The sequence below is a fragment of the Ochotona curzoniae genome, unplaced genomic scaffold, assembly GCF_017591425.1.
Source record: "Ochotona curzoniae isolate NIBS_2020 unplaced genomic scaffold, NIBS_Ocur_1.0 contig_3819, whole genome shotgun sequence".
Classification (NCBI taxonomy): domain Eukaryota; kingdom Metazoa; phylum Chordata; class Mammalia; order Lagomorpha; family Ochotonidae; genus Ochotona; species Ochotona curzoniae.
Window position 1 is genome coordinate 33,618,452 of NW_024466004.1, and position 24,638 is coordinate 33,643,089.

General features: G+C 41.7%; 1 protein-coding gene across 2 annotated transcripts in view; it reads left to right on the forward strand.

Annotated features, from left to right (window-relative positions):
- The first annotated feature begins 9,754 nt into the window (after nucleotides 1-9,754).
- The window catches only part of BCKDHB (branched chain keto acid dehydrogenase E1 subunit beta), a 219,629-nt gene continuing 204,745 nt past the window's right edge, over nucleotides 9,755-24,638 (forward strand). For both annotated transcript variants that reach the window (XM_040983676.1, XM_040983677.1), the window contains exons 1-2: nucleotides 9,755-9,956; nucleotides 23,465-23,542. In XM_040983676.1, coding sequence (XP_040839610.1) covers nucleotides 9,761-9,956; nucleotides 23,465-23,542 — 274 coding nt within the window. In that variant the 5' untranslated portion in view covers nucleotides 9,755-9,760. The remainder of the gene's footprint in view (nucleotides 9,957-23,464; nucleotides 23,543-24,638) is intronic.

The window sequence follows — 24,638 nt, forward strand, 5'->3', positions numbered from 1 at the left end:
TAATTTAGTTCCATTGTAGCCAGAGGGTATGTTTCATGTTATTTCTATTGTTTAATGCACTGATGATTATGTTATAACCTAAAACATGGTGTATGTTGGAGAAGGTTGCATGTGTGCCTCAGAAGAAGCAACAGTCTTATCTTTTTAAGTGGCACGTTCTAGAATACACGTGTCAAGTGTTTTTTGGTTTTCTGCTTTCTTGCTGATATTTTGCTTTGAAAATGGAATATTAAGGAGTTCGTGCAGTGACATAGCAAGCTAATCACCTGTCCGGTGGTGCTGCCATCCTATATGCGCACTGGTTTGTGTCCCAGGTGTTCCTACTTTTGATTAGCTCCCTGTTTGTGGTATGAGAAAGCAGCAGAAGATAACCCAAGTCCCTGGGGCCCTACCCAAGTGGGAGACACGGAAGAGACTCTTGGCTTCTGACTTTGAATCAGCTAAACTGTGGCCATTATGGCCATTTGAGGAGTGGACCAGGAGTAGAAGACTTCTCTCTTCTTCTCCTTCTATCTTTAACTCTGCTTTTCAAATACAATTAAATGTTTAAAAACTTGAGTACTAAACTTTGATCTGTTGCTGAATTGCTTCCATCTCTCCTGACATTTGTATCACATATTATGATGTTCTGTTGTTAGAACGTTTATAATTGCTGTATTTTCCCGATGGGTTGACTATTACATCGTTATGCAATATCCCTCTTTATCTGAAGTAGCTTTGTTTTAAAGTCTACTTTGTCTTGTGGTAATACAGCCACCCTGCCTTTCCTGTGGTTTGCTGTTTGCATTGTTTATAGTCATGCGCTGTTTTGCAACAACAGCATGTTCTAAGAAATGTGTCGTTAGGTGATTTTTTCCTTTGTGTGAACATCAGACAGTGTACTTACACGAACCTAGATAGCTTATTTCAATCATGTGATGTGATCCATTGATGTAATCAGCAGATGCAGTAAAGTCCAGATCAGTGGGCATGTGTTAGAAACACTGTGTGTTGCTCTATAGTAAGGTATTTCTAAAATAAGAAGGGGGAGTACATTCTAATTTGATGTAAAGGGGTATTGTAACATCTTTTTAAAAATCATTATCAGGTGTGCTGTCCTGTTACAATGATCTTTGCTTTTGTTTTGTGGGGCAGGCAGCACTACAGATTCCTTCACAGCAGCATTCCCACAGATGCCTGGGTAATGAACTGAGCTATAATTTTGTTAGCTCCAATATCGCTGGCTGATACGAATTTTTCAGCTCCACTACAATTATGGGAATATTTTATGTTCCCCTTTGCTGAGTGAAATGTTTTTCTTTCTTTTTTAAAAATTATTATTACATTGCATTATGTGACACAGTTTTTTAGGCACTGGGATTCCTCCTCCCCCTCCCCCAACTCTCCCCCCATGGTGGATTCCTCCACCTTGCTGCCTTGCCACAGTTCAAGTTCAGTTGAGATTCTTTCATTGTCTTTCTACGGCACATGACTGTATCTTTTCTTAGTCTCTTACTTTCATGCCTTTGAATTCAAAGTGTTGCTTAAACACCTCATTTAGTTGGGTCTCATGTTTTCATCTAGCCTGAAAATCCTTGCTTTAATCATCTGTTCTTTTTCTGCTTCTACTGAAATGATTGCCTGCTTGTTTTTCTTTAATATTTTTTTTCACATTTTATTATTATTGCTATCATTTTACGATACAATTCCATATTCCCTTATCCCCTCCCCAATTCCTTACCCCCCCAGTTCCTTTATATCATTACTAACATATAGTTCTTCTTACTCAGTCATATGTTCATCATTGAGGGCATGGACAATGGCAGAGAGTCCAGAATCCTATTGTCAAAATATAATATAAGCAGTTTCACTGTAAGTCCATCTTTGTCTGGAAACAGAGATGCCAACCACACTGCATCCTCACACCTGGATGTTAGTCTCCATTTCACAGCTACTGTACATCCCCTTAAATGAAAAATCATGATACAAAGTCAACAATAGAAAGAAAAATAGAAATTTACAATGCCATGAAGTTAAATGACATGTTACTAGATATGACAGTCTCCATTACACAACTACTATACCTTCCCTTAAATGAAGAGCCACAAAACAAAATCAGCTTCCGGGAGAAAAAAGAAATTAACAACACCAAGAAGTTAAACAACATGCTATTAAATCTATAACGTGTAGCTAAAGAAGTGAAAATCAAGACCCTTCTTGAAGAAAATGATGCCACTGTATGATCTACGAGTCATTGAATGATTTGATCAGAAGAAAGTGTTTTGGAGAGATGAAACCAACAGAAAACAACAAAACCCATGTGATAGTTTTCGCTGATCTTTGTTGGAGTGTGTCTCCTCCCGACAATAAACAGATGGGTTTTGTTTTTTAATCCAGTCTACTAATCTATGATGTTTGATTGAGCTTAAGCAATTTACATTTAGAGTTAAATATACATAGGTGGTACTTTGGTCCTGTCATTTTAGGAATGGGTTGCTCATTGATTTAGTCTTCTGTTGTCATTTTACTGGGATGTTCTTCCCGTTTGCCTTTGGTTTTGGTAGGTGCTATTCCTCTTCTCTGTCAAGAGAACATCTTGAAGTATCATTTGTAGGGCAGGTTTGGAAGAGGCAAATTCTTTTAACTGTTCTTTACTCTGGAAGAATTTTATTTCATTTTCAAAGACGAAAGAAAGCTTTGCAGGGCATGTTATCCTAGGCCGACAATTTTTTTCTTTCAGAATCTGGAATATGTCACTCCATTGACTTCTTGCTTGTAGAGTTTCCTGGGAGAGATCTCCTGTGACCTTAATTGGCTTTCCTTTATATGTCAATTGATGTTTTTCACATGCACATTTAAGGATCTTTTCCTTATGTTCAATTAAAGAGAGCTTGATAATCATATGTCTTGGTGAAGATCGCTTTTGATCAAGCCTGTTGGGAGTTCTGTGTCCCTCCTGGATCTTGTTTCCCAATTCTTTCTCCAGATTAGGGAAATTTTCCTTGATTATTTCATTAAATACATTTGCAAACTCAGCTTCTCTTTCTGCACCTTCTGGGACTCCCATAGCTCTTATATTTGGCTTCTTAATAGTGTCTTTCAATGCTTGAATACTTTTTTTGGCCTGATCCAGCTCTGCTTCCAGCTTTTTGTTGGATTCCCCCTGGTGACAGGAGATATCTACCAATTCTGAGATTTTTTCTTCTGCTTGCTTCATTCTATTTTGGAGACTCTCCACTGTACTTGTAATTTGCTCTACTGTGTTCTTAATTTCTGATATTCCAGTCTTGATTTGCTTTATTGCTTCCTTAAATTCTTTGAACTCTTGCATTAACTTCTCATTTTTGACCAGAATCTTTAAAATGAGTCTTATGGATTCTGTGTCCCCCATTTTTTCAATGTCTTCCTCAGTTAACTCTGAGGTTGGCATAGGGTTTTGCTCCTTTGCAGGGGAGTTTTCAGTAATATTCATTGTGCCTTTGTCTCTTCTTTTGCTCTTGATCATTGTACTTCTGGTTAGCAGAGTCTTCTCCTTGGGGCAGGTTTCTAAGCTGTGTGACCCACAGGTCTACAATGCGATTTTACTTATTGCAGTTGGTACAGAACTTTTTGCTTGCAGACACTTGTGCCATAACCTCCAGCGAGTTCCAGGCCTGGATTCTTATGTCAGATATCCACCGTGATCTCCACAGCCCCAGCTCTTGGCTCACCACTCTCCACCTCCTGTGATACCGTGCTGAGGCTGCACTGTTGTCTCTGCAACCTTTCTCCCTCTTCTGGTTGGAGTGGGTTCCAGGATTAAAGAGACACCAGGTGTACTATCTAGTTAGGTTGTTGGTGGTGCTGATCTTTTCGGGACTTGTTGGATGTTAGGTCTGTGTGCTACACGGACCTGTTTTGACTGGTATGATGCCACAGTCGGTATTATTTTCCTGTGGGACCTTAGCGTGTTCTCACGAGCTCAGCACATGCGCAGTTCACTGTTGTCCCTGCAGTCCCAAAGCTATTGCCACAGTGCGCAAAATGGCGCCCGACGTGCTACCACAACAGTTCTTGATCTGCTGGCTGTCAGATCTGAGGGTTACACAGACCTACGCCGGATGGAATCCGTAGAACGCCATGTCGTTGCAGTTCACCGAGTCAGAAATGAGCACACTCCCTGCTCAGAGCATGCTCAGTCCTTTCCCTTGCCCTTTCTTCCTTTTCAAAATGGCGAACAATTCAGCTCTAAGGGGCTGACTGGGCTATGAAATCCTTGCTGTTCTCGCACTGCCCGCCTGGGATCTGCTGCTCTGTCTCTGCTCCTGGTCAAATCAAACGAACCAGCAGGACAGACAGTTCCCCATCTGGGTTCACCTCCCAAGCTTCCATTGAAAGTCCTTTCCCACCTGGTTGCTGGTGGAGTTCTGGCTGCTGGTGGAGTTCAGATTGCGGTGCTGGAATATCATTCACTGCAACACCACACTGCTGTGCCCACTGCCTTCCTGTGTCTGTCAGTTTCCAGGTACCCCTCTGCTGTTGTTCTGTCCTTTCGTATTTCCTGAAATATGCCCTCTCTGCTTCATTCTGGTTAAATGCTTGTCTGTCCGTTTAAACGTGTCCTTACCCTATTCCGCCATCTTGATTCTCCCTTTCTTTAATATTTTGAAATGGTTAATTGCATTGACTGCTTTTCAAATGTTTAATCAACTTTGTACCCCGTGATTGGCCTCATGTCTTTCTATATATAGTCATTTATAATATTTATTAGAATTTATTGGACAATTTATGCTAGAATTATTGTTTATTAGAAGTATTGAGAATATTTTCATGTATGTCCATGAGGGATAGCAGTCATTTTCCTTCGGTATGGTGCTTTGGCTCCTTGGAATATAAGAGTAATGTTGCAATCATAAGTGCACTGGAAAGCATTACCTTTCCTAATAAATGTTGGATTGTTAAAAATGTGATTGTTATGATTTGCTTCTTAAATTGCTGAGAGAATTCAGCAGTGAAATCATCTGAGCTTGTTATTTTCTTTCCTGGAATGTTTTAAAGTATGAATTTGTGTTCTTCTCTACACAAGTCTCCTAGATTTCTTCTACCTTTGTGAGAGTAACAGTCTGTTTTATTTTTCACTTCGGTTTAAATTTGTGGTTTTTAGAATTCTGCCTGCTCTGTGAATTAGATATGTTATTTGTGTCCTTAATGTGCTACTCTCTACATTTTAAAATATTTTATTTGCTTACTTGAAAGGCAGAGAGAGAGAAAGAGGGAGAGAGAGAGACAGAGAGAGAGAGAGAGAGAGAGAGAAATAAAGAGACTTGTGTCATCTACTCATTACTTTCACTTTTTCAGGTGCATTAGAGGTAGTGGTACCTGTTTGCCTCAGGGCTAGACCCCATTACTGTTCTTTTTTTTTTTTTTTCTTTTTAAAAGATAAGATGTAGGAAGATTCAAGTTTATGAAGCCATCAATGTCCTACGGAAATTCAGAAGTATATTGAGGTAGACTTCTTATGAAAATCTTTAGTCTATGTTGAAGAATCCAGAAGAAATTTCATCATGAGATTTCCACAACTGGAGGGACCATATAGATGTCTACTGAGAAGGAAGATGGACATCACTTCTTTTGGTTTCTAATCATCAGTTGCCCCTTTGGTTAGTAAAAATGCGTTCTTTTTTTCTTTTTAAGATTGTCTAATTTATTTAAAAGTCAGAGTTACAGAGAGAAAAAGAAAGAGAAAAAAAGAAAGAAAGAAAGATAGAGCTAAAAAACCAGAGAGAGACAGTTCTAGTCACTGGTGCACACCCCAAAATGACAGTAATGAATGACAAATGACAGTAATGACTAGAGCTGAAGCCAGAGGCAGGAGCTTCTTCCAGGTCTCCCATACGGTGGCATTGGCCCAAGCACTTGGGGTATCCTCTGCGGTTTTTGCAGGTACATCAACAGGGAGCTAGGTCAGAAATGACTCAATATGGTGGCCATATAGTATGCTGGGATCGCACTAGCCAGCGTTATCTGCTACATCACAACAGCAATCCCACAGTTCATTGATTTATGTTTATGTTTACGTTTTCTGGAGCTTATGGGTTGCCATATGCTTGTCTTTCTTGTCCATGTGAAAAATGTGTTTTGCTGGTCCAAATTCCATGCTGGGGAGTTTGAGGACTGACTTCCTGGTGAATCTACAAAGAAAGACATAAGTTATTTTTTCTTTATGGCTCTGCCTCTATGGGAGTTGAGTAATATAGGCTTCTACATAATTTTGCACTTTATTATATATATATGTATATATGTGGATGACATATAATATATATACACATATAATATATATATGTATATATAGATGACTATATATATTTTGATGTGAACTTTTGTGCCCTGAATCATTCAGTTTCCTGAGTTTTAGTATTAAGAAACCAGTCTTTAAACATGGGCCCAGTGGTGTGGCCTAGCAGCTAAAGTCCTCACTTTGAACGTGCTGGGATCTCATGGGGGCGCCGGTTCTAATCCCGGAAGCTCCATTTTCCATCCAGCTCCCTGCTTGTGGCCTGGGAAAGCAGTTGAGGACGGGCCAAAGCCTTGGGACCCTGCACCAGCGTGGGAGACCCAGAAGAGCTCCTGGATCCTGGCTTTGCATTGGCACAGCACCAGCCGTTGCGGTCACTTGGGGAGTAAATCATTGGACGGAAGATTTTCCTCTCTGTCTCTCCTCCTCTCTGAATATCTGATTTTCCAATAAATAAATAAATCTTAAAAAAAAAAAACCAAACAAACCTCAAACTAAGGCCTACCATGGCAGTATAGTGACAAAAGTCCTCGTATTGCATCTTCTGGAATCCCATATGGTTGCAAGTTCAAATTCTGGCTGCTGCTTCACTTCCCATTCAGCTCCCTGCTTGTAGGCTGGGAAAGCAGTTGAGGATAACCTGGGGCCTTGGGACCCTACACCAGCTGGGAGACCTGGATGAATGTCCTGGCTCCTGGCTTCACGTTGGCTGAGCTCTGACTGTTGTGATTACTTGGGGAGTGAGCCAGCAGATGGAAGATCTTCCTCTCTATCTCTTCTTTTCTCTTTAAAATATGACTTTCCAATAAAAATAGTGGTTACGTGTGATATAGGCATTCCATATGGATGCTGACTTATGTTCTAGATCCTCCACTTACCATACAGTTCCCTGCTGATTACCTGGGAAAAGCAGGGAAGAAAGTCCAAATACTTGGGCCCCTGCCACGCACTTTAGATTCTTGGATAGAACTCTTGGCTTCAGTCTGGTCCAGAAGGGCTGTTGTTGCCAACTGGAGAGTGACTCTGTGAATTTTTCTCTAGATTTTTTACTCTCTCTGTAATTCTAGCTTTCAATATAAATAAATATTAAATAAGCAAATACTTAAATACTTTAATAATACTCTTTCAAATTTACTGTCTCTGCCATAAGCTTCAAACTCTAAGATTTGAGGCAAAAATTTAATTGTCCCGCCCAGCAGGACAGTCAAGGGGGGTCGCAACCAACCTAGGAGAGAATGATGGAGACAAGAGACACGAAGAATGGACAGCAAGACAGGATGTCTGATCAAGCTGTCAGTATATTGATTTTAATTGAGGGTTTTTATATTCTTCAGTAGCTAAGGCTCAGGGAGGAAAGGAGAAATTGGGACACAAGCCATGGTCTCAAGACCGATTGTTCTTAAGCAGCCACCATATCAACAATAGTAAACACCATATGAACAATAACAGGTAATCAATAACAAGATGTCGGCAGGTACAGCATAAATCACATTCTGAAACAGTCGCTAGAAACAATTGAAGCTAAGGGTGTGATTAGTTTCATAACTTCTTTCCCAAGCATCTAGCCAGCCGGGGTTTTTCCACTGGCCCATAGTTCTATATTCAAAATGGCTTCAGTGTGGCTCTAGTACATGGCTCCTGACATGGCTTCAGTGTGGCTATAGTACATGGCTCCTGACATTTAATTTCTTTGCTGTGTATTTCTTTAATGCCTATGATTTTTTTTTTTTGGTAGAAGATGCCAGGATATAAGAATCTAATACTGCAAAATATTATCTTGGTATGCTCGATGTTGTTTAAACATAAGAAGTAGGAGAATCAAGATAGCAGACTGAAGTAAGGACATATTTTAAGAGATGGAGAATCATTAACCAGTGTGAAGCAGAGAGGGCACATTCTAGGAAATAGAAGAGGGCAGACTGATGGCAGAGGGGCACCTGAAGACTGACAGATAAGGGAAAGCAGTGGTGATGTAGTGACCAGATACCCCAGTGGCACTCAGCAAGTGGCCAGAGCTCTACCTGAGGCCAGAGTTCTATCAGCAGCAAGGTGGGAAGGGAGATCCATGGGGAGCTCAGGAAGTGAACCCATATAAAGAACTGCCCTTCCTGTTGCTTTGTTTGATTTGACCAGGGGCAGAGATAGAGGAAATGCTTCCTTTACATGAGCCTTTACTCATATTTTTTTTTTGTTTGTCTGCCCTTTTAGTCTGGCATCTTGTACCCGCATTTGAAGTTCCACTTTGGTGCTACTGCTACAAGCATTCGTGGCTTTCTGGAGCACAGTTTAATTCTTACTGTGTGTTTCTTGTTGTTCACACTGTCCTAGGGCCATTATTACATGTGCTTATAGTTATCACCTAATCTTTCTTCTTTCTGTTGATCATGTCTGCCTCCATGGTGGAGATTACCGTATAGTAGAGGTGGAATATACCAGTTTTTAAAATAATTACAGTTCTCTTTTTCGTCAAGACCCAAGATATCTTAGCTTGCTAGACTGTTAGCAAATAGAAAGAAAGAAATTTGATTCACTTTTATCCTTGCTGTTAGTCCTATTTAAAATTGTATTTTACTATACAAATGTAATTTCATTTGCCATGTTTCTTCTGCTTTAAAAATAACCTTTACACACATAAAAATGAGAAATATCACACACAACACACACAGAATTAAAGGAGTGGAAATGAGCACTAACAAAAGCCAAGAGTAAAAATCTTTTGAATGTTGACATTTTCAGCTCAGTGTGGCAGTATGAGCAATGGAGACATTGTTCTGGTTCTCCCTTTAAACATTTCTCAATCCCAGTCAAAAAAAACAAGCAACTGGCACATCTCTGTCTTTCCTTTCACCTATTTGTTTTCTTTCCTTCCTTGCCTTTTTGCAAAAACCAGATGGGCTGGGAGGCCAGAAGTAACACAGGAGGAATATTTTCTTCTCTCGGCTTTATATTCCACTCTGGGTGTGAACAGAGCCAGAGACTTTGAGCAGTAATCCCATCGGTTTTTTTTTTTAAATTCGAAAGCAGTAACCAAGGCTGACCACTTTCATTTGTTCACTTAAAGGAAGATAGAAAAATAGGAACGAATAGAAAACGCTTATTTTATTTTATTTACAGAAAACACACTTTGAAATTAAAAAGCCATTTCAAGTGGCATTGTAAATGGTAGTGGAACCGAATACATCCAGACACGGTGCGGAACCTCGCAGATCCGTGTCCTCTTCCCAAATCCACACAGCTGACGTCGCGAAGGCTGCACCAGGAACCAAACCATTGGCACTCACGTCGGCGAGCACTGGCCCCTGTCCGCCTTCCGCATGCGCACGACGATGATCGGCGACTTGGATGTCCGGGCGTCGTCCCCGCCCCCGAATTCCTAACCCCGATTGGTCCGTTTCACAGGCCCGCCCCTCTGGCCCAGCCAATGCGGAGGCGGCCCCGGGCGCTCGGCCCTCCTCGCCCGCGGCGTGCGGCAGCGGCAGTGCTTGCTCTGCTGAGCGCCGAGAGGGGATGGCGGCTCTGTGCGTGACTGGGGGCCGGCTGTGGAGGCTCCGGGCGGCCGGGCTTGAGGTGTGCCTGCGACGGCTGCGTGGCACGGGGCTGGCCCGGGCCTTTTTGCAGTCCACCTCGGCTGGCGAGAATGCGGCCCAGAAGCGGCAGGTGGCTCACTTCACTTTCCAGCCTGACCCGGAGTCCCGGGAGTACGGTGAGCCTGGGGGCTACCCCGTCCGGTTCTGCTGCAGCGCAGCCCGTCCGGCCCGCGGGCGCAAGTCAGGGGCGAGGGCCGGCAGGCTGGTCCTGCACCCGGGCTTCATCCTTGCCAGCTCTCTGGCTCCTCTCTGCCTCGGGGTGCTGCTGAGACTGCCGGCTCGGCACCGTGGTAGAGGCTGTTCAGCCCTTGAGACACAGCCTCTTGCATCCCGGAGGTGGGTGAGAGGCTGTGCCGGCCCTCTGGAAGGGCTTGCAGGGGCAGAGGTGGTGCTCGGGGAACGCCTCTCTCCCTTCTGCCTCCATCAGTGTGCTTTCCCAACCCAGGCCTTAGGTGTTGTCCTAGCTTGCCCAGAATTGGGCCACTAACTTTAGGCAGAGGCTTTTAAAAGAAAAGATCCCAGCCCTCCTCTAACTCCCTCCCTACTGCCCCCCTTGTCTTCTAACGATGATAAGGAACTCAGGACCCGAGTAGCAAGAGGCTGTGATTTTCCTCAAGGTCACACAGCAGCTTCTTTCTGCGGGTAGGAAAGATTCCAGGCTTCCCCTCTGGGCCTTGTCCCGAGCCTTTACTGGGCTGTGCAGCCGCTTAGCCAAAGAGAGGTCCATGGAGGCCGGGTAGGTTGCGGGAGGGCACACACCACGCTGGTTGTATGGCTTGTACCATGCAGTTATTATGTGCTCCCCCAGGACCCTTTGTCTGTCTTCAGCATCCCAGGAAAGAGTAAGAAATGGCAACCATGTCTTTGTGCACAAACTCCTTATATGCTAAAGCTGATGTTTTGGGAACTGTGTTGTTGAGCTTTGACAATCTTTAATAATAGTTAAAGTTTTTAGTCCCATGTTGTCATTCGTTTATCTTGAGATAGTTTGCCCAAGATTCCATTAATGAGTTAGTGGTGGCTACAGGTTTGAAACCGAAGTGGATTCTAGAGCTTCCCTTCTAAACAGTGCGTTAAGGTGTATTTCTGAATAATTGGTGGAGAGATGTTCTAGTTATCTTTTCCCACTAATAAGGTGAACACTTAATTTTCTTCAAAGCAAAGGAACTTTGGCCAGGTCTTCATCCCTCTGCCATAATTGTGTGATTACCAAATCTTAGTACAATTCCACATTTGTTGTTGTTTTTTTTTGATGAATTTATGTTTTAATTCTATTTTCTGTAAATTTTTGCTTTTTTAAAAAAGAGGTATTTATTTAAAAAGCAGAATTACTGGGGTGTAGGGGAGAGAAATATTTTATCTGTTGGTTCACTCCTCCATGGCCACAAAGGCCAGATGGATGCCAGGAGCCTAGAACTTCATCCAGGTCTTCTACATAGATACAGGGGTCCCCCTGGACCATCTTCTGCTGTGTTTCCAGGTGTTTAGCAGGAGCTCCATCAGAAGTGCAGCAGCCCCCATTGGGGATGCTGGCATCCATCATAGGAGGCAACTTAACCTGCTGTGCCAGTGGTCCAACCTCACTTCTTTTGAAACAATGTTTGTTCTTGTTACAACAGTAGTATACACATATTAGAAGATCATTTGGTTAATAAATAAAGCATGTAACTTTAACAAGGACTGCAATAGATTGTCAGTATTTTAGGATGTATTTTCCATAATTGTAGTGTTATGTAAATGTGGTTTGTATTATTGAATCAGTGCCATTTTCACATGAGGTTATACAGTTTTTATAACCTTTAGAATTTTAAAAAATTTATTAAAAATTTTTTTTATTGGAAAGGCAGATTTGCAAAGAGAAAGAGAGACAGAAAAAAACATCTTTTAGCTGCTGGTTCTCTCCTCAAATGGGCACAACAACAAATGCTGAGCTAATATGAAGCTGGGAGCCAGTAGCTTCTTTTGGGTTTCCCATGTGTGTATGGAGGGTTCCAATGCCTTGGGCTATCCTCCACTGTTTCCCTAGACTGTAAGTAGGGAGCTGAATGGGAACTGGAGCAGCCGGGATATGAACTGGTGCTCATATGGGATGCTAGTGTTGGCAGGAGGAGAATTAGCCAGTTGAATCATCATTCTGGCCCTATAACATTTAAAACATGCATGACATGCTCTGTGGAGCAGAGACACTACAATTCAATAAATAAAGTCTTCACTTGGAATCAGATTGTTCTAAATTTCTTTTTTCTTAAATGGCTTATGTAATTTGAGGGGCAGAGTTACAGAGAGAGGGAGGGGGAGGATGTGGGGAGAGACAGAGATATCACCCATCTGCTGGTTCACTCTCCAGATGACTAGCATAGCTGAGGCTCGACTAGGCTGAAGATAGGAACTTCATCCGGGTCCCCCATGTGGATGTAGGAACTGAACGCTTTGGGCTATCATCTACTGTGTTCCCAGGTCACAGGCAGCTAGATAGGAAGTAGAGCAGTGGGTGCCCTAATGGAATCCTGGAACTTGGAACGGGAAGATTAGCTAGTTGAGCCATTGCACCAGATGTAAGCCTCACTTTCTTTAAGAATCATGGGCTAGGGCCTAGATGTGGTGATACAGCAGACTAATTCTCATTGCTGTGGCACTAGCATCCCATATGGATGCTGGTTCATGTCCTGGATGCTCCACTTTCCATCTAGTTCTCTGCTTGTGGCCTGGGAAAATGGCCCAATTCCTTGGGAAACCTTCACCCATGTGGGAGACCCAGAAGAAGTTCTTGCTGCCAGCCTTGGATCAGCTCATCTCTGATTGTTGGGGCTGTTCACAGAGTGAACCAGCACATGAAAAACTTTCTCTGTTTCTCCTTCTCTCTTGGTAAAATCTGTCTTTCAAATAAAAATAAAATTCAAAATTAAGAATGCCCTAATTTATTTTGAATGCCTCCTTTAAAATGACCAGTTTATAATTCTATCTGTATACATGAAAATATTTGATATTAAGCATGAATGTGTGCACATTAACACTTAGGTATTTTGTACTAAGTATATTTTGTAAGTCGTATGTGTTTCATTGCTATTCAGGAATATTTTTCTCATGCGTTAGTTCATTAGGTTTCTTTTCTTTTTTTTTTTTAAGATTTATTTTATTTTTATTGGAAAGGCAGATATACAGAGAGGAGAGACAGAGAGGAAGATCTTCCGTCCGATGGTTCACTCCCCAAGTGAGCGCAACGGGCCGATACTATACCAATCCGAAGCCAGGAGCCTCTTCCAGGTCTCCCACGCTTGTGCAGGATCCCAAAGCTTTGGGCTGTCCTCGACTGCTTTCCCGGGCCACAGGCAGGGAGCTGGATGGGAAATGGGGCTGCTGGGATTAGAACCAGCACTCATATGGGATCCCGGGCGTCAAGGTGAGGACTTTAACCACTGCGCCACCGCGTGGGGCCCATTAGGTTTATTTTCTTTTGCCAGCTGAATATTCTGTTTTTTCAGTGTTTTAAAAATGACATGCTTAGCATTGTTCTTACTGATACATCTCCTGTTACTAACTGTTCTTTTCCAGAGGCTGTGGTAGAGATTCATCTGTCATCCTGATAGTAAACTTGTAAACTAGATAGGATTATGATTTTACAAGTGGGAAAATTGAGACTCAGAGATCCTAGCGGTCTTGTCAAGTCTGGTAAATGGTATAAGTAGAGCCTAAACACTAATTACATCACTCCTCAACCTGTGACACAACTTAGGAACTGTTATTTTGTGTCTTAAATATATAAATGAAGATAGTAAGTTTCTACTTTTTTTTTTTTTTTAAAGATTTATTTTTATTATTTTTTCATTGGAAAGGCGGATATACAGAGAGGAGAGACAGAGAGGAAGATCTTCCGTCCGATGATTCACTCCCCAAGTGAGCGCAACGGGCCGATACTATGCCGATCTGAAGCCAGGAGCCTCTTCTGGGTCTCCCACGCGGGTGCAGGGTCCCAAAGCTTTGGGCCGTCCTCCACTGCTTTCCCAGGCCACAGGCAGGGAGCTGGAAGGGAAGCGGGGCTGCCGGGATTAGAACCGGCGCCCATATGGGATCCCGGGCGTGCTAGGCGAGGACCTTTAACCACTTGCGCCACCGCGCCGGGCCCAGTTTCTACTTTTTGTATGTGCTGCAAACATTCTCCATTCTTTTGTTAGCTTTTGACACATGAAACAGACTACTGAATGAGTGGATGGTCAGGTGGACTCTAAGTGATTTTTAAGCTGCATAGTGTGGTATCACAAGGAAATCACCTCTATAAAGACTGGGGCAAGAAGTGCTTTTAAAGAAGAAACAAAAATAAACCAGGGCAAAGGCCCTGAAATTAAGTGAGCTTGTGTCTTCACAACAGAGAAAGTCATTGTTGTTGGTGTGTGCTCAGAAGGAAAGTGATATGTAAATCTCTTCAATATCAAGAGTGAACTGAAGAGTCGTTTTTCTGTGAAGAGAGTCCTCTTTTTGATATCAAGGAAGGAATAGCATGGATAACGAGAGAGATGCAGACATAGTGTTCAGTGTATTCTACTGTGCTGGGTATGTTCTATTCAGGTTCAGATTGTGTTGGCCTGTGGAGGGCCATTGATTATTTTTAGACAAGGAAGTATGATGTTGTTATTTTGTATTGGGAAGCTGCAGAATGGATTAATGAATGGAAAGGAAGAAATCATAGGGTATTGTCATTGGGCAGGTGAGAGGCTATAGTTGAACTTGGAAGATGCCAATGGGAATGGTTGTAATGGTTGTATGTTTGGCTAAATTGTCCAGATCTGGCAATATTTTGCCCATGGGGGCCTAGGGGAAGGTATGGCTGCTGAAAAGACTGATAGCATGGTGATGTTATTGACATCAGTGTGAAATACCAGGTGAGAAGCAAATTGGGGGTGGGGGAGTGGGAGAGCATGTGCAGGAGACTTGGGTTTTGAAACTGTTGGTTTGAAGCATTGGGGACTGTAACTCCCTCAGTCAAATATGAGGGCAAGACTGATTTTCGTCAGAATTGGAAACCCTTGAGACCAGATAATTCTGTTCCTTTTCTTTTTTTTTAAACCCATTGTGTTTGGAATTGTCCTAAATGGGTGCTTTTCATCTTTCTTTTCCCTTTTCCTTAGTCTGTGTTTATTTTATATTTCTCATTGCTCATCCCAACTATTTCCATGGTACCCCAGTAAGTGTTAATGAAAACAATGATTATAATAAGCAAATACTTATTAATACTCATCATTTAATAATAAGCAGACACTTATTAATACTCACCATGTGCCAGGCACTATTCTGAATCCCAACAGCGCTGAGATAGGAATCCTATTACCTACACCTAGGAAACTGAGACGCAAAGAAGTGTAATTTCTATTTAAGAAACTAATTTATTTTAAGGTAAGAAATGGGGAGAGGAAGAGAGAATATTCCCATACACTCCAAAAGTCAATAACCACCAGGGCTTCTCTAAGCTTGTGCTAGAACCTGGATACTCAATTCAGGTACCCTACATGAGGAGCAGGGACCAAAAGTTAAACTCAAGTACTCTGATATGAGACACAAGCATCCTAACAGACATCCTAGTTGTTGGACCATATTTTATCCTCCCCATTTTATAGGCCTGCAAACTTCTGCAGTTTATGCTACGTTTCAGAGATGGTACTGCATTTTATTTTCAAATGTTCTAGCCAGGTGTGCTCCAAAATCCATACTTCATAACACTCTACCATGCTGATCTCTATGTTATTCAGACATATTTTTGCGTCTTTATATAATACTTTGTCCCTCCTTCAAATCTAGGCCTTCTCCAAAGGCATTGCCTCATTTGTATCTCATTGAACAGAGACTGCTATCCTCTTTTATTGTAACTTTTGTGTTTTTTCTCTGTATTTATTGATACTCTGGGAACTAGTTTAATACTTTTCTTCATCCCATTTTTGCTCTTATTTTGGAAGACCTTAGCATTCTAAAGAAAATATTGCATGTGAACTTAGAACTGGGGTTTCTTGAACCTCTTCTTTATAACTTTACATTGTGTTGTTAATATTCATAATTTTTATCGTTCCTTGCTTAAAAGGTTAATGTAAGGAATTCATTGAAATGATTGTGTAATTACTACTGCCTGACACCTGTAGTACTAAAAATCAATCTCCTTGAGCAGGGGAAATGGATTGTAACCAGTACAGAGCAGATAGCTCCATAAATATTTGGCATTTGATGGAAATAATTTCAGTGAATTCTTACAATAGACTTACATAATATATATTGCGGTTTTTTTTTGACAAATACTGCTTTTGTTCAGTTAATAATGAAACAATGTGAGGATGCAAAGCAAGATAAAGTAAAAGGAGAAGTAGGCAATGTAAAAAATAGACAAAATAGGTTATAAATACAGCATTTATTTTTGAAACTGATGGTACAGTTTTGGTTAATGTACATTACAGGTGGTTTCATTTTACCATGTGGATACAAAGCCATACTCTCTGGATGGTCTTTTATGTAACCTATATAACAAATCATGCTAAGGAAAATAAATGTTTCAAAATAACTGACTTAAAAAAATATTTATTTATTTTTGTTGGAAAAGGAGATTCACAGAAAGAAGGAGAGAGAGAAAGATCTTCTGTTTGTTCGTTCACTCTCCAAGTGGTTGCAACAACCAGAGCTGAGCTGTGCCAAAGCCAGGAGCTTCGCCATGTCTCCCATGTGGGTGCAGGTTTCCAAGACTTTGGGCCAGTCTTCACTGTTTTCCCAGGCCACAGGCAGAGAGCTGGAAGGGAAGTAGAACAGCCAGGACACAAACCAATGCCCACATGGGATCCTGATGCATGCAAAGCAAGGACTTAGTCGGCCATCATGCTAGGCCTGTAGCTGACCTTGGAATACTTGTGCTATCTTCTTTTCCCATCTACACATCTATGCTGATACATTAAAAATAACTGAAAGTAAATCTCGCATTCTAAAAGCTTTCATTTATAACTTGCAGAAGCATTGAGTAAAATCCATAGGCCCCCTGGGGGCAGTTAGAGTCCCTTCTTTGGGACTTCTGCAGATGGTCTGGCATGGCCTGCCTAACCTCAGTTTTTGCCAGTAGGTGCTGTAGCCTGGCTTGGCCCAGCCCATTCCCAATTTTGGCTCAGGTTGATGGGGGCTACAGCCTGGTCCAGTTCAGCCAGTACCCAAGTCCAAGCCCTCATGTGTACTGGTATGTGTTGCGACCAAACCTCTGAACCTGGCATGACCCACACTCCATTCTTGTGCTTGGATTTGCCAGTGGGTGATGTGAACTGGCCCTGCCTGTTTTGCCTCCGACCTATGCCAAATGTATTCTGCTGGTTACTGTTTCCTGCCCTGATCTGGGCTGCTCCCTATCCAGGTTCTTGCGCTTAGCTGCATGGATTGTGTCCTAATAGAGGAGTTTCCCAGGCTCCTCCATCAGAAGCTCTCCCAGTGCCAGATCTTGTGCATACTGGTGGATCCATGGGCCAGCCCTACTCAGTCCACCTCCTGACCTAGCAGGAACAGTGGCTTTTCCTGACTGACCTTTAACCCATTCCTGTTATTATTATTGGGTGTGACAGTCCAATCTAGCCTGGTCCAGATGCAGACAGAGCTCACACATGGCTCAGCATGGGCAAAAAGCTAGTCTAGCCTGTCCTATACCCATCATGATCCTCATGAGCAACAGTTGGTGCTGGGGTCTAGCTCAGTCTGCACACTCAGCCCCAGTCTACACTTGTGCCAAGGTATGCTGCAGCCATGTCCAGACCAGAATGCGACTCCTCTTCCAGCCCCATGCTTACCAATGGGAACCACAACTCAGCTAGGGCATCGCCTTAGCTCCCCAAACAGGTCTGTTCCCAGCTATAGTTCTTGCACATGGCAGTGGTTGCTCTGACCCAGCTTGGCCTAGTCCCTCACCTGTAATAACCTTTGCTTTAGGATGTTGTAGCCTGGCCTGATCAAACCTAACCCAAGTCCCACCACTTGCTGGCAGGTACTGGAACCTAGCCCTGCTTCTTCTGCTCCCATTCCAGGCTCATGCAACCTGGTAGGTGTGACAACCTAGCTGAGCTTGACCTGTGCTCTAGCCTGGTTTCTGCTGTTGTTGGTGAAGTAAGGTTGGCTCGGCCCTGCCAGGTCCCCCTCCAAAACCAATCCACACATTAGCCAACAGTTAGTGTTACCTTGCTTAGGCTCTTCAACACCCAGGCCTGTAACTTGTGATCACCAATGGGAGCTGTGACCCTAACAGGGGAGTTTCTCAGGTTCCCCCACTCGGCCCACTCCCTGATCCAGATCTCACATGCTCCAGCAGGTGCTAGGGCCTTGCCCAGCATAGCCTGTCACTCCATTTTGGCCTTTGTATGAGCTGGAGGACGTTGTGGGCCAGCCCGCCTCACACCCTGTTTTAGGATGCATGTGTGGGTGCTGCAGCCTGGGCCTGGCCAGCCTGTTTCTAGCCCCAGCACCCCTGAGTGTTGGCAGGTTACATGGTCACTTCTAACTCAGCCCATTACCCCAACTCTTAAGCTAACCAGTGGGACTTGTATTTCTACAGGGTTGGTCTCATTCATTCCCCACAGAATCTACTCCAGGACTTGGTTTGCTTGCATGTTAGTTAGTGTCATGACCCTGCCTAATGTGACCCATCCCCTGTTCCAACACTCAGTCAGTTACTGAGATCTAGTCCTGCCAGACAGGCCCCCAGCCATAGCTTTTGTGTGGAGTGGTCTGTGGCAGTCAGTGATGTTCTGCGCTAACAACCTATCTCAGAACTCCTATGAGGGCTGGTAAATCAGTCTGATCCAAATAGATCTTATGGATTCTCTCCTCAAAACCACCAGATCTCAGTCTCCATGCTTGCCTGTAAGTTCAGTGACCCTGTTGCTGGGAGTCACACAGGATTCATTCCTCACCTACACACATATTAGTGTTATCCATGGATGGCCCTAGGCAATAATTACATACCCCCAAACCCTAGAGCTTATGGCCGGGAGGCCAGCAGGTGGAACCTGGTGTCACTTGGTGTGCTGGATGCCCAAAACCTAGGATTCACTTACCATGTAGCATTTGTATATACTGGAATTAACTGATTAGAAACCATAAGTTAAAAATATAATATCACTTAAAATAGTTCAAAAATGATAGCATTTGATATAAATCTAATGAAACATATATTGGCTCTAATTGCTGAAATATACAAACTGCTAATTTAAAAATGAAAGACATAAATAAATGGAGAAATGTATCATGTTCACATGTTAGAAGACTAAATGTAAAATTTTCAATTCTTCCCAAACTAATACACAGATTTAATGCATTCACAAAAATGGAAGAATGTGTGTGTGTGTGTGTGTGTGTGTGTATAAATCTAGCCTTTGTGCCCTTGTCTCCTTGCTATTTTCTTGGCTTTCTCTGAATGCAGTCTTCTTTCTCATTCCTTGAGCCAGAATTTTAGGGCTTCTACTTGTACCCTGTGTCTTTTTTGTTTTTCTTTTTCTTTTTTTCATTTTATGACACGGTTACATAGGCTCTGGGATTCCCCCAATCCCTCCACATCCCCACCCCCCCACCATGTAGGATTCCTCCACATTGTTGCAGTAGTACAGTACAAATTCAGTCAAGATTCTTTCTTTGCAAACAAATACCAAGCATAGAGTCCAGCCTCTTGTTGTCCAGATAAATTCAACAGTTTCCTTGGGAGACCATCGCAGGTCTGAAAGTAGAGCTGGCAGAATATCATCCCTTCCAGTGAAAAACCACAACATAATATCACAGCAATGTACAACATTATGGAGTTAATTGACATGGTGTTGAGTGACCAATGTGTTAGAAAAATGCAAGTTCTTAACCACATCCTGTAACTGCTTCATTGCCATTTCAATTTTAGTTTATGTACAACCGGCTATTATACACCTTAAAATGGTTATAGGGTACTGTTTCAGCTGTCTCATGTCTATTTTCATTTTTATATTTAGCACCTTACAATATTGAAGCATGCTGTTTACTCAACTTGGCAAATTTTAGGATAGTTCAAACAGGCTTATAATTCTAACAAGGCATATGTTAATAATTGAGGCGCAAAACAGTTTTAGGAGGGGTGTACAGAGAAATTTTCAATACCTTACTGAAGAGTAAATAATCTTTGTGTCCTACCTAGTAAGGTATATGGGAGTCCGAGCTAACTGTTTCCTGTCTGTTCTAAGCTTTCCTTATTGGTCTCTGTCTATCTGATCTAATTTTTGGAGGGAGAGGGGCTCCAGAGCAACCCTGATGGTCATTGCAAGAGAAGGTGGGGATCCAAAGTTGGAACTAAGTAAGGACCTGAGAAAGCTCCTGTCCTGGGTCCCAAAGGAGGCTTACTGTTCTTTTTCTGAGGACTACTCAGGGATCCTGGCTGTTGTTCCGATGACATTAGATCCTGTGAGGAAGGATCTGGGCTTCTTCCATCCTGTGTGGGAGATCCGATAGGGAATGGATGACCTCAGAGTTCTTGGCCTATGAGGCATTCCAATTCTCCGTGGTCTCCTGGGCAGTTGGGATATAGTCCGTGGTGTCTGTACTGATAGTCCTAGGTGAGGATCTGTGAATCTTTAGGGTTGGGGTACCAGCTTCTTTCTGTCCTCCTGCTCTACTCGGGTCCCCCCTTTTCTGTGTATATGACCTCCTCCTGTTAAGAAGCTGTCAGGATTGCTCTTGAATCCCACTGTATGTTTTTAAAGTTTTTGTTAATGTCTAATGCAGATTCGAGTCTGCTGTCTGTAATTTACAATGACCTGTTATAATCTTGACAGTTTATACTTAACTTCTTCCTCACACACCCTATGAAGGTATAAGATTTCTCTGCTCTCCCGACCCTTTTCAGAATAACATAGGGTATTAAAAGCATGTTAGGTTTTTCAGTTCTTTGATATAGATCATAAGCAGTCTAACAAACATTGATTGTTGGTTCATTGGTTACATCACAATATCTTATTGCATGTGATACAGGCTGTTCGATGTTGAAATAATATTACAATTTACAGGTACTTTTTTGGGATTGACATCATTTCATCTTAAGGCAAACATGTGATATCTAACCTTTTGGGATTGGCTCATTTCCCTTAGCATAATGGTTTCCAATTGGGTCCATTTGGCCACGAAGAACTGCAGTTCATTTTTTTTTTTAATAGCTGAGTAGTATTCCATGGAGTAAATGAACCATAGTTTTCTTATCCAGTCTTCTGTTGATAGGCATTTCAGTTGCTTCCAAGTTTTTGCAGTTATTGATTGTGCTGCTATAAACATAGGGGTGCATGTTGATTTCTTGAGTAACAGGTTTTGGACATATTCCTAGAAGTGCTATTGCTGGATCATATGGTGTGCAGATTTTCAGTTGTTTGAGTGTTCTCCGTACTGATTTCCACAGAGGTACCAATCTGCAGCCCCACCAACAGTAGAGTAGGGTTCCCTTTCCCCCACATCCTCACCAGCAAGTGTTGTTGGTTGCTTTTGGTATGTGAGCCATTCTTTCTGGTGTTAGGTGGTATCTCATTAATGTCTTAATTTAGATTTTTCTTATAATATATACTTTATAAATAGAAAGGAGAGGATCTGAAAAAAGTGCCTATTAAATGCTATAGATTTAGCCTGAAGAGAGAAAAAATTATGAAATAATTGTGGGCCTATGGTATGATTGTCAATTTAAGATATATGCCATAACAATGCTTCCTTGAACAAATTCCTGTGATCATCACTATAATTCTGAGCTGGGCAATGAGAGAAGCAGGGTGTACCTGATTGGGTCGTGCCAAGACCTCAATCCTAGGCATCCAGCACTGTTGAAGAGATTAGAGGAATATCTGAAACCAAACAGGATGTCAGAAGGCTGGGGCATTGGTGAATAATGGAAGCATTAAAGATGTCATAGGTCAGAATTTGTTGTGAAACCAGGATGGGCTAATGAAGGTCTTCAGAAAAGGACAGATAATCAATATGACCATAAATGGTTGAAGTCTGTAATGATAGATGTGTCTCATTCCGAGGACTAGAATTTAATTTTTGGAACTTGCTGGACTCCTGAGGAGTGTAATGGTTAAATGAACATTGGTCAGGGTAAGCAACAGGTATAAGGGATCTGAAGTATATGGAGCTGAACTTCAGCACATAGCTGAACTATATGGACAGAACAAACACCGGGGTCAAGACTGAGCATATGAGTGGGAAGACTCAGGCAGAAGCTTTTCTGGGCCGTGAATAGTGCTTTTAGGGAGGAATTGACTTAGAGTTATAGAATAACTGAGTTGTGGGCAGAATGTAAGCCTAAAGATCTAACATCATAGTCTGTCTAAATTGCACATTTGGAACTTTCTCAAAATTACTATTCATTCATAATAATCCTGATATTAAGAGGAAGGACATGGATGGAGTCCAGAATCTTAACAATGTAGTTAAGTGCGGTAACGTAGGGGCTAAAAATCTCATCTTGCATGCCCCAGGCTCCCAAATGGGTGCTGATGCATATTCTGGCTACTCCACTTACTATCCAGCTCCCTGCTTGTGGCCTGGGAAAGCAGTCAAGGATGGCCCAAAGCCCTGGGACCCTGTGCACACTTGAGAGATCCAGAAGAAATTCCTGGCTTCTGGCTTCACATCAGCTCAGCTCCATCCATTGTGGCCACTTGTGGAGTGAGCCAGTGGATGAAAGATCTTTCTGTCTTTCCTTCTCTGTAAATCTGACTTTCCAATAAAAATAAAGAAAATCTTAAAAAATAAATACTCATTGCTCTCAGTGTTTTATGTGTATTGTTCCATGTATTGCTGCCCAAAGTTCATCTAAGGAAATAATCATTTCTTACAGAAATTGTACTTAAACAGTAATAGGAAGTACTAACTGACATATTTGAGTATGGGATTGTGATTTCTTAAAATGAACAGTTCTGACTTCTAAAGTGGGTCTTTAGTCTTCTTTATTGTATTTTGAACCATGACCATTGGCTGTGATGATTACTTGATCGTGCCACTAGTTACAAGTTTAGTTTTCAGCTGTTTAAATATCTCAGGGCACTGTAGGTGTAGACAAAGGTAGAATCTCTAGTGTACTGTAAGGTGTATTTAACTGTTTCATTCGGAATCCACTTTTTATTTGGGAGTAGAGACGTGTATCACAGCATATTTCTTTTATCATTCAGTATATGAAAAGTTCAATCAGCAGCAGTTTTCTTGAGGTTTTGTTTCAAAGATGTATTTATTTCAAAGGCATAGTGACGACAAGAGATGGGGCCAGGAGGGAGGGTGAGAGATCTCCCATCTCCTGGTTGTTTCCCAAATGGATATTGATGACAGTATTTGGGTTGTCTTCTGCTGCATTCCCAGGTGCATTAGTAGGATGCTAGATAGGACTCAAACCGGCTTTCTGATATGGACATCAGTGTTACAAACAATGACTGCACCTGCTCTGACACAACACTGAGACCCTGCATTGCTTTTGTATCTTCCACAGAACTAGCATCATTTAAAATAATAAATTTGCACACTCTCTTTTATACCTGTATTTGTATGTTATTTTAAAAACTTGTAATAACCTGTTAATAAACTGGTTATTTTTACATAGTTTGCAATGTATATAATGATATATTTTTAATTTTCACAGGGCAAACTCAGAAAATGAATCTTTTTCAGTCTATAACAAGTGCGTTGGATAACTCGTTGGCCAAAGATCCTACTGCAGGTAAACAATATTTGTAACTATGCTGGTTTTATAATTCTGAGACTGAAGATTTACTTGCAATACTTGTCTTGAGTTCAGTGACTAACACTGAATCTCCATGAAAAATGTGAAAGTCATGATCAAGGCTAAATAAAAATGTAATCAAACATAACTAAGATTAAATTATAGTATTTAAATATTGATAAAATTTCAGTATACTTGTTATTAAAAGGTTTTCATACATTTCTAGCATCATTAAGTTTCTTGTATAGTATGGTCTTTTCTGGTTTTATTTTTACTTTTTTAAAGAAATTTATTATTTTATTAGATTCTCAGGGTCACAGTAAATGCATGCTAATTACCACCACAAGTTTGTTCTTAATATTATATCACAGGTTGAACTTCCCTAATCTGAAATTTTGAAATCCCAAAGTTCTAAACTTTTGAGTGCTGACATAGTAGAGCATCTCACACTGAACTTGGTGTAACAAATTGTAGTCAAAATGAAGGTGCGCTAAAAATATGGAAAGAAATTATTTTCAGGCTACCTGTGTAAGGTGTATGTGAAATATAAATGAGTTTCATGTTTAGACATGAATTTCAAAGATTTCTCATTATGTATAAGCAAATATTACCAAACTGAGAAGTACGTGAAATTTAAAATACTTCTGGTCCCAAGCATTTTGGATAAGGAGTGTTCAATCTGTAACATTTTCTTATTAATACCTACTGTACATTCCTTTCTTCTAGCATATTTTTTTGTAAAGCAGAAAATACAGTTAGTTCAAAAATATGTTTATAAAATGAAGATTTGATTCCATACATTCCTTTGGATATTGTAATTCAATTTCAGGGTTATAGGGAAAGAGGAAAAGGGAGAAAGAGAGAGAAAGATTTTCCATCTGCTTGTTTCACTCTCTAATGGCTGCAACAGCGAGGGTTGGGCCAGGCCGTAGCCAGTAGCCTTGAACTCCATCTGGGTTTCTCACATGATGGGTTCAGGGACCCAAGCACTTGGCCATCTTGTGATGCTTTTTCAGGCATATTACCAGGGAGCTTGATCAGAAATAGAGCAGCAAGAATTTGAACCAATGCCCAAAGGAGGTGTTGGCATTGC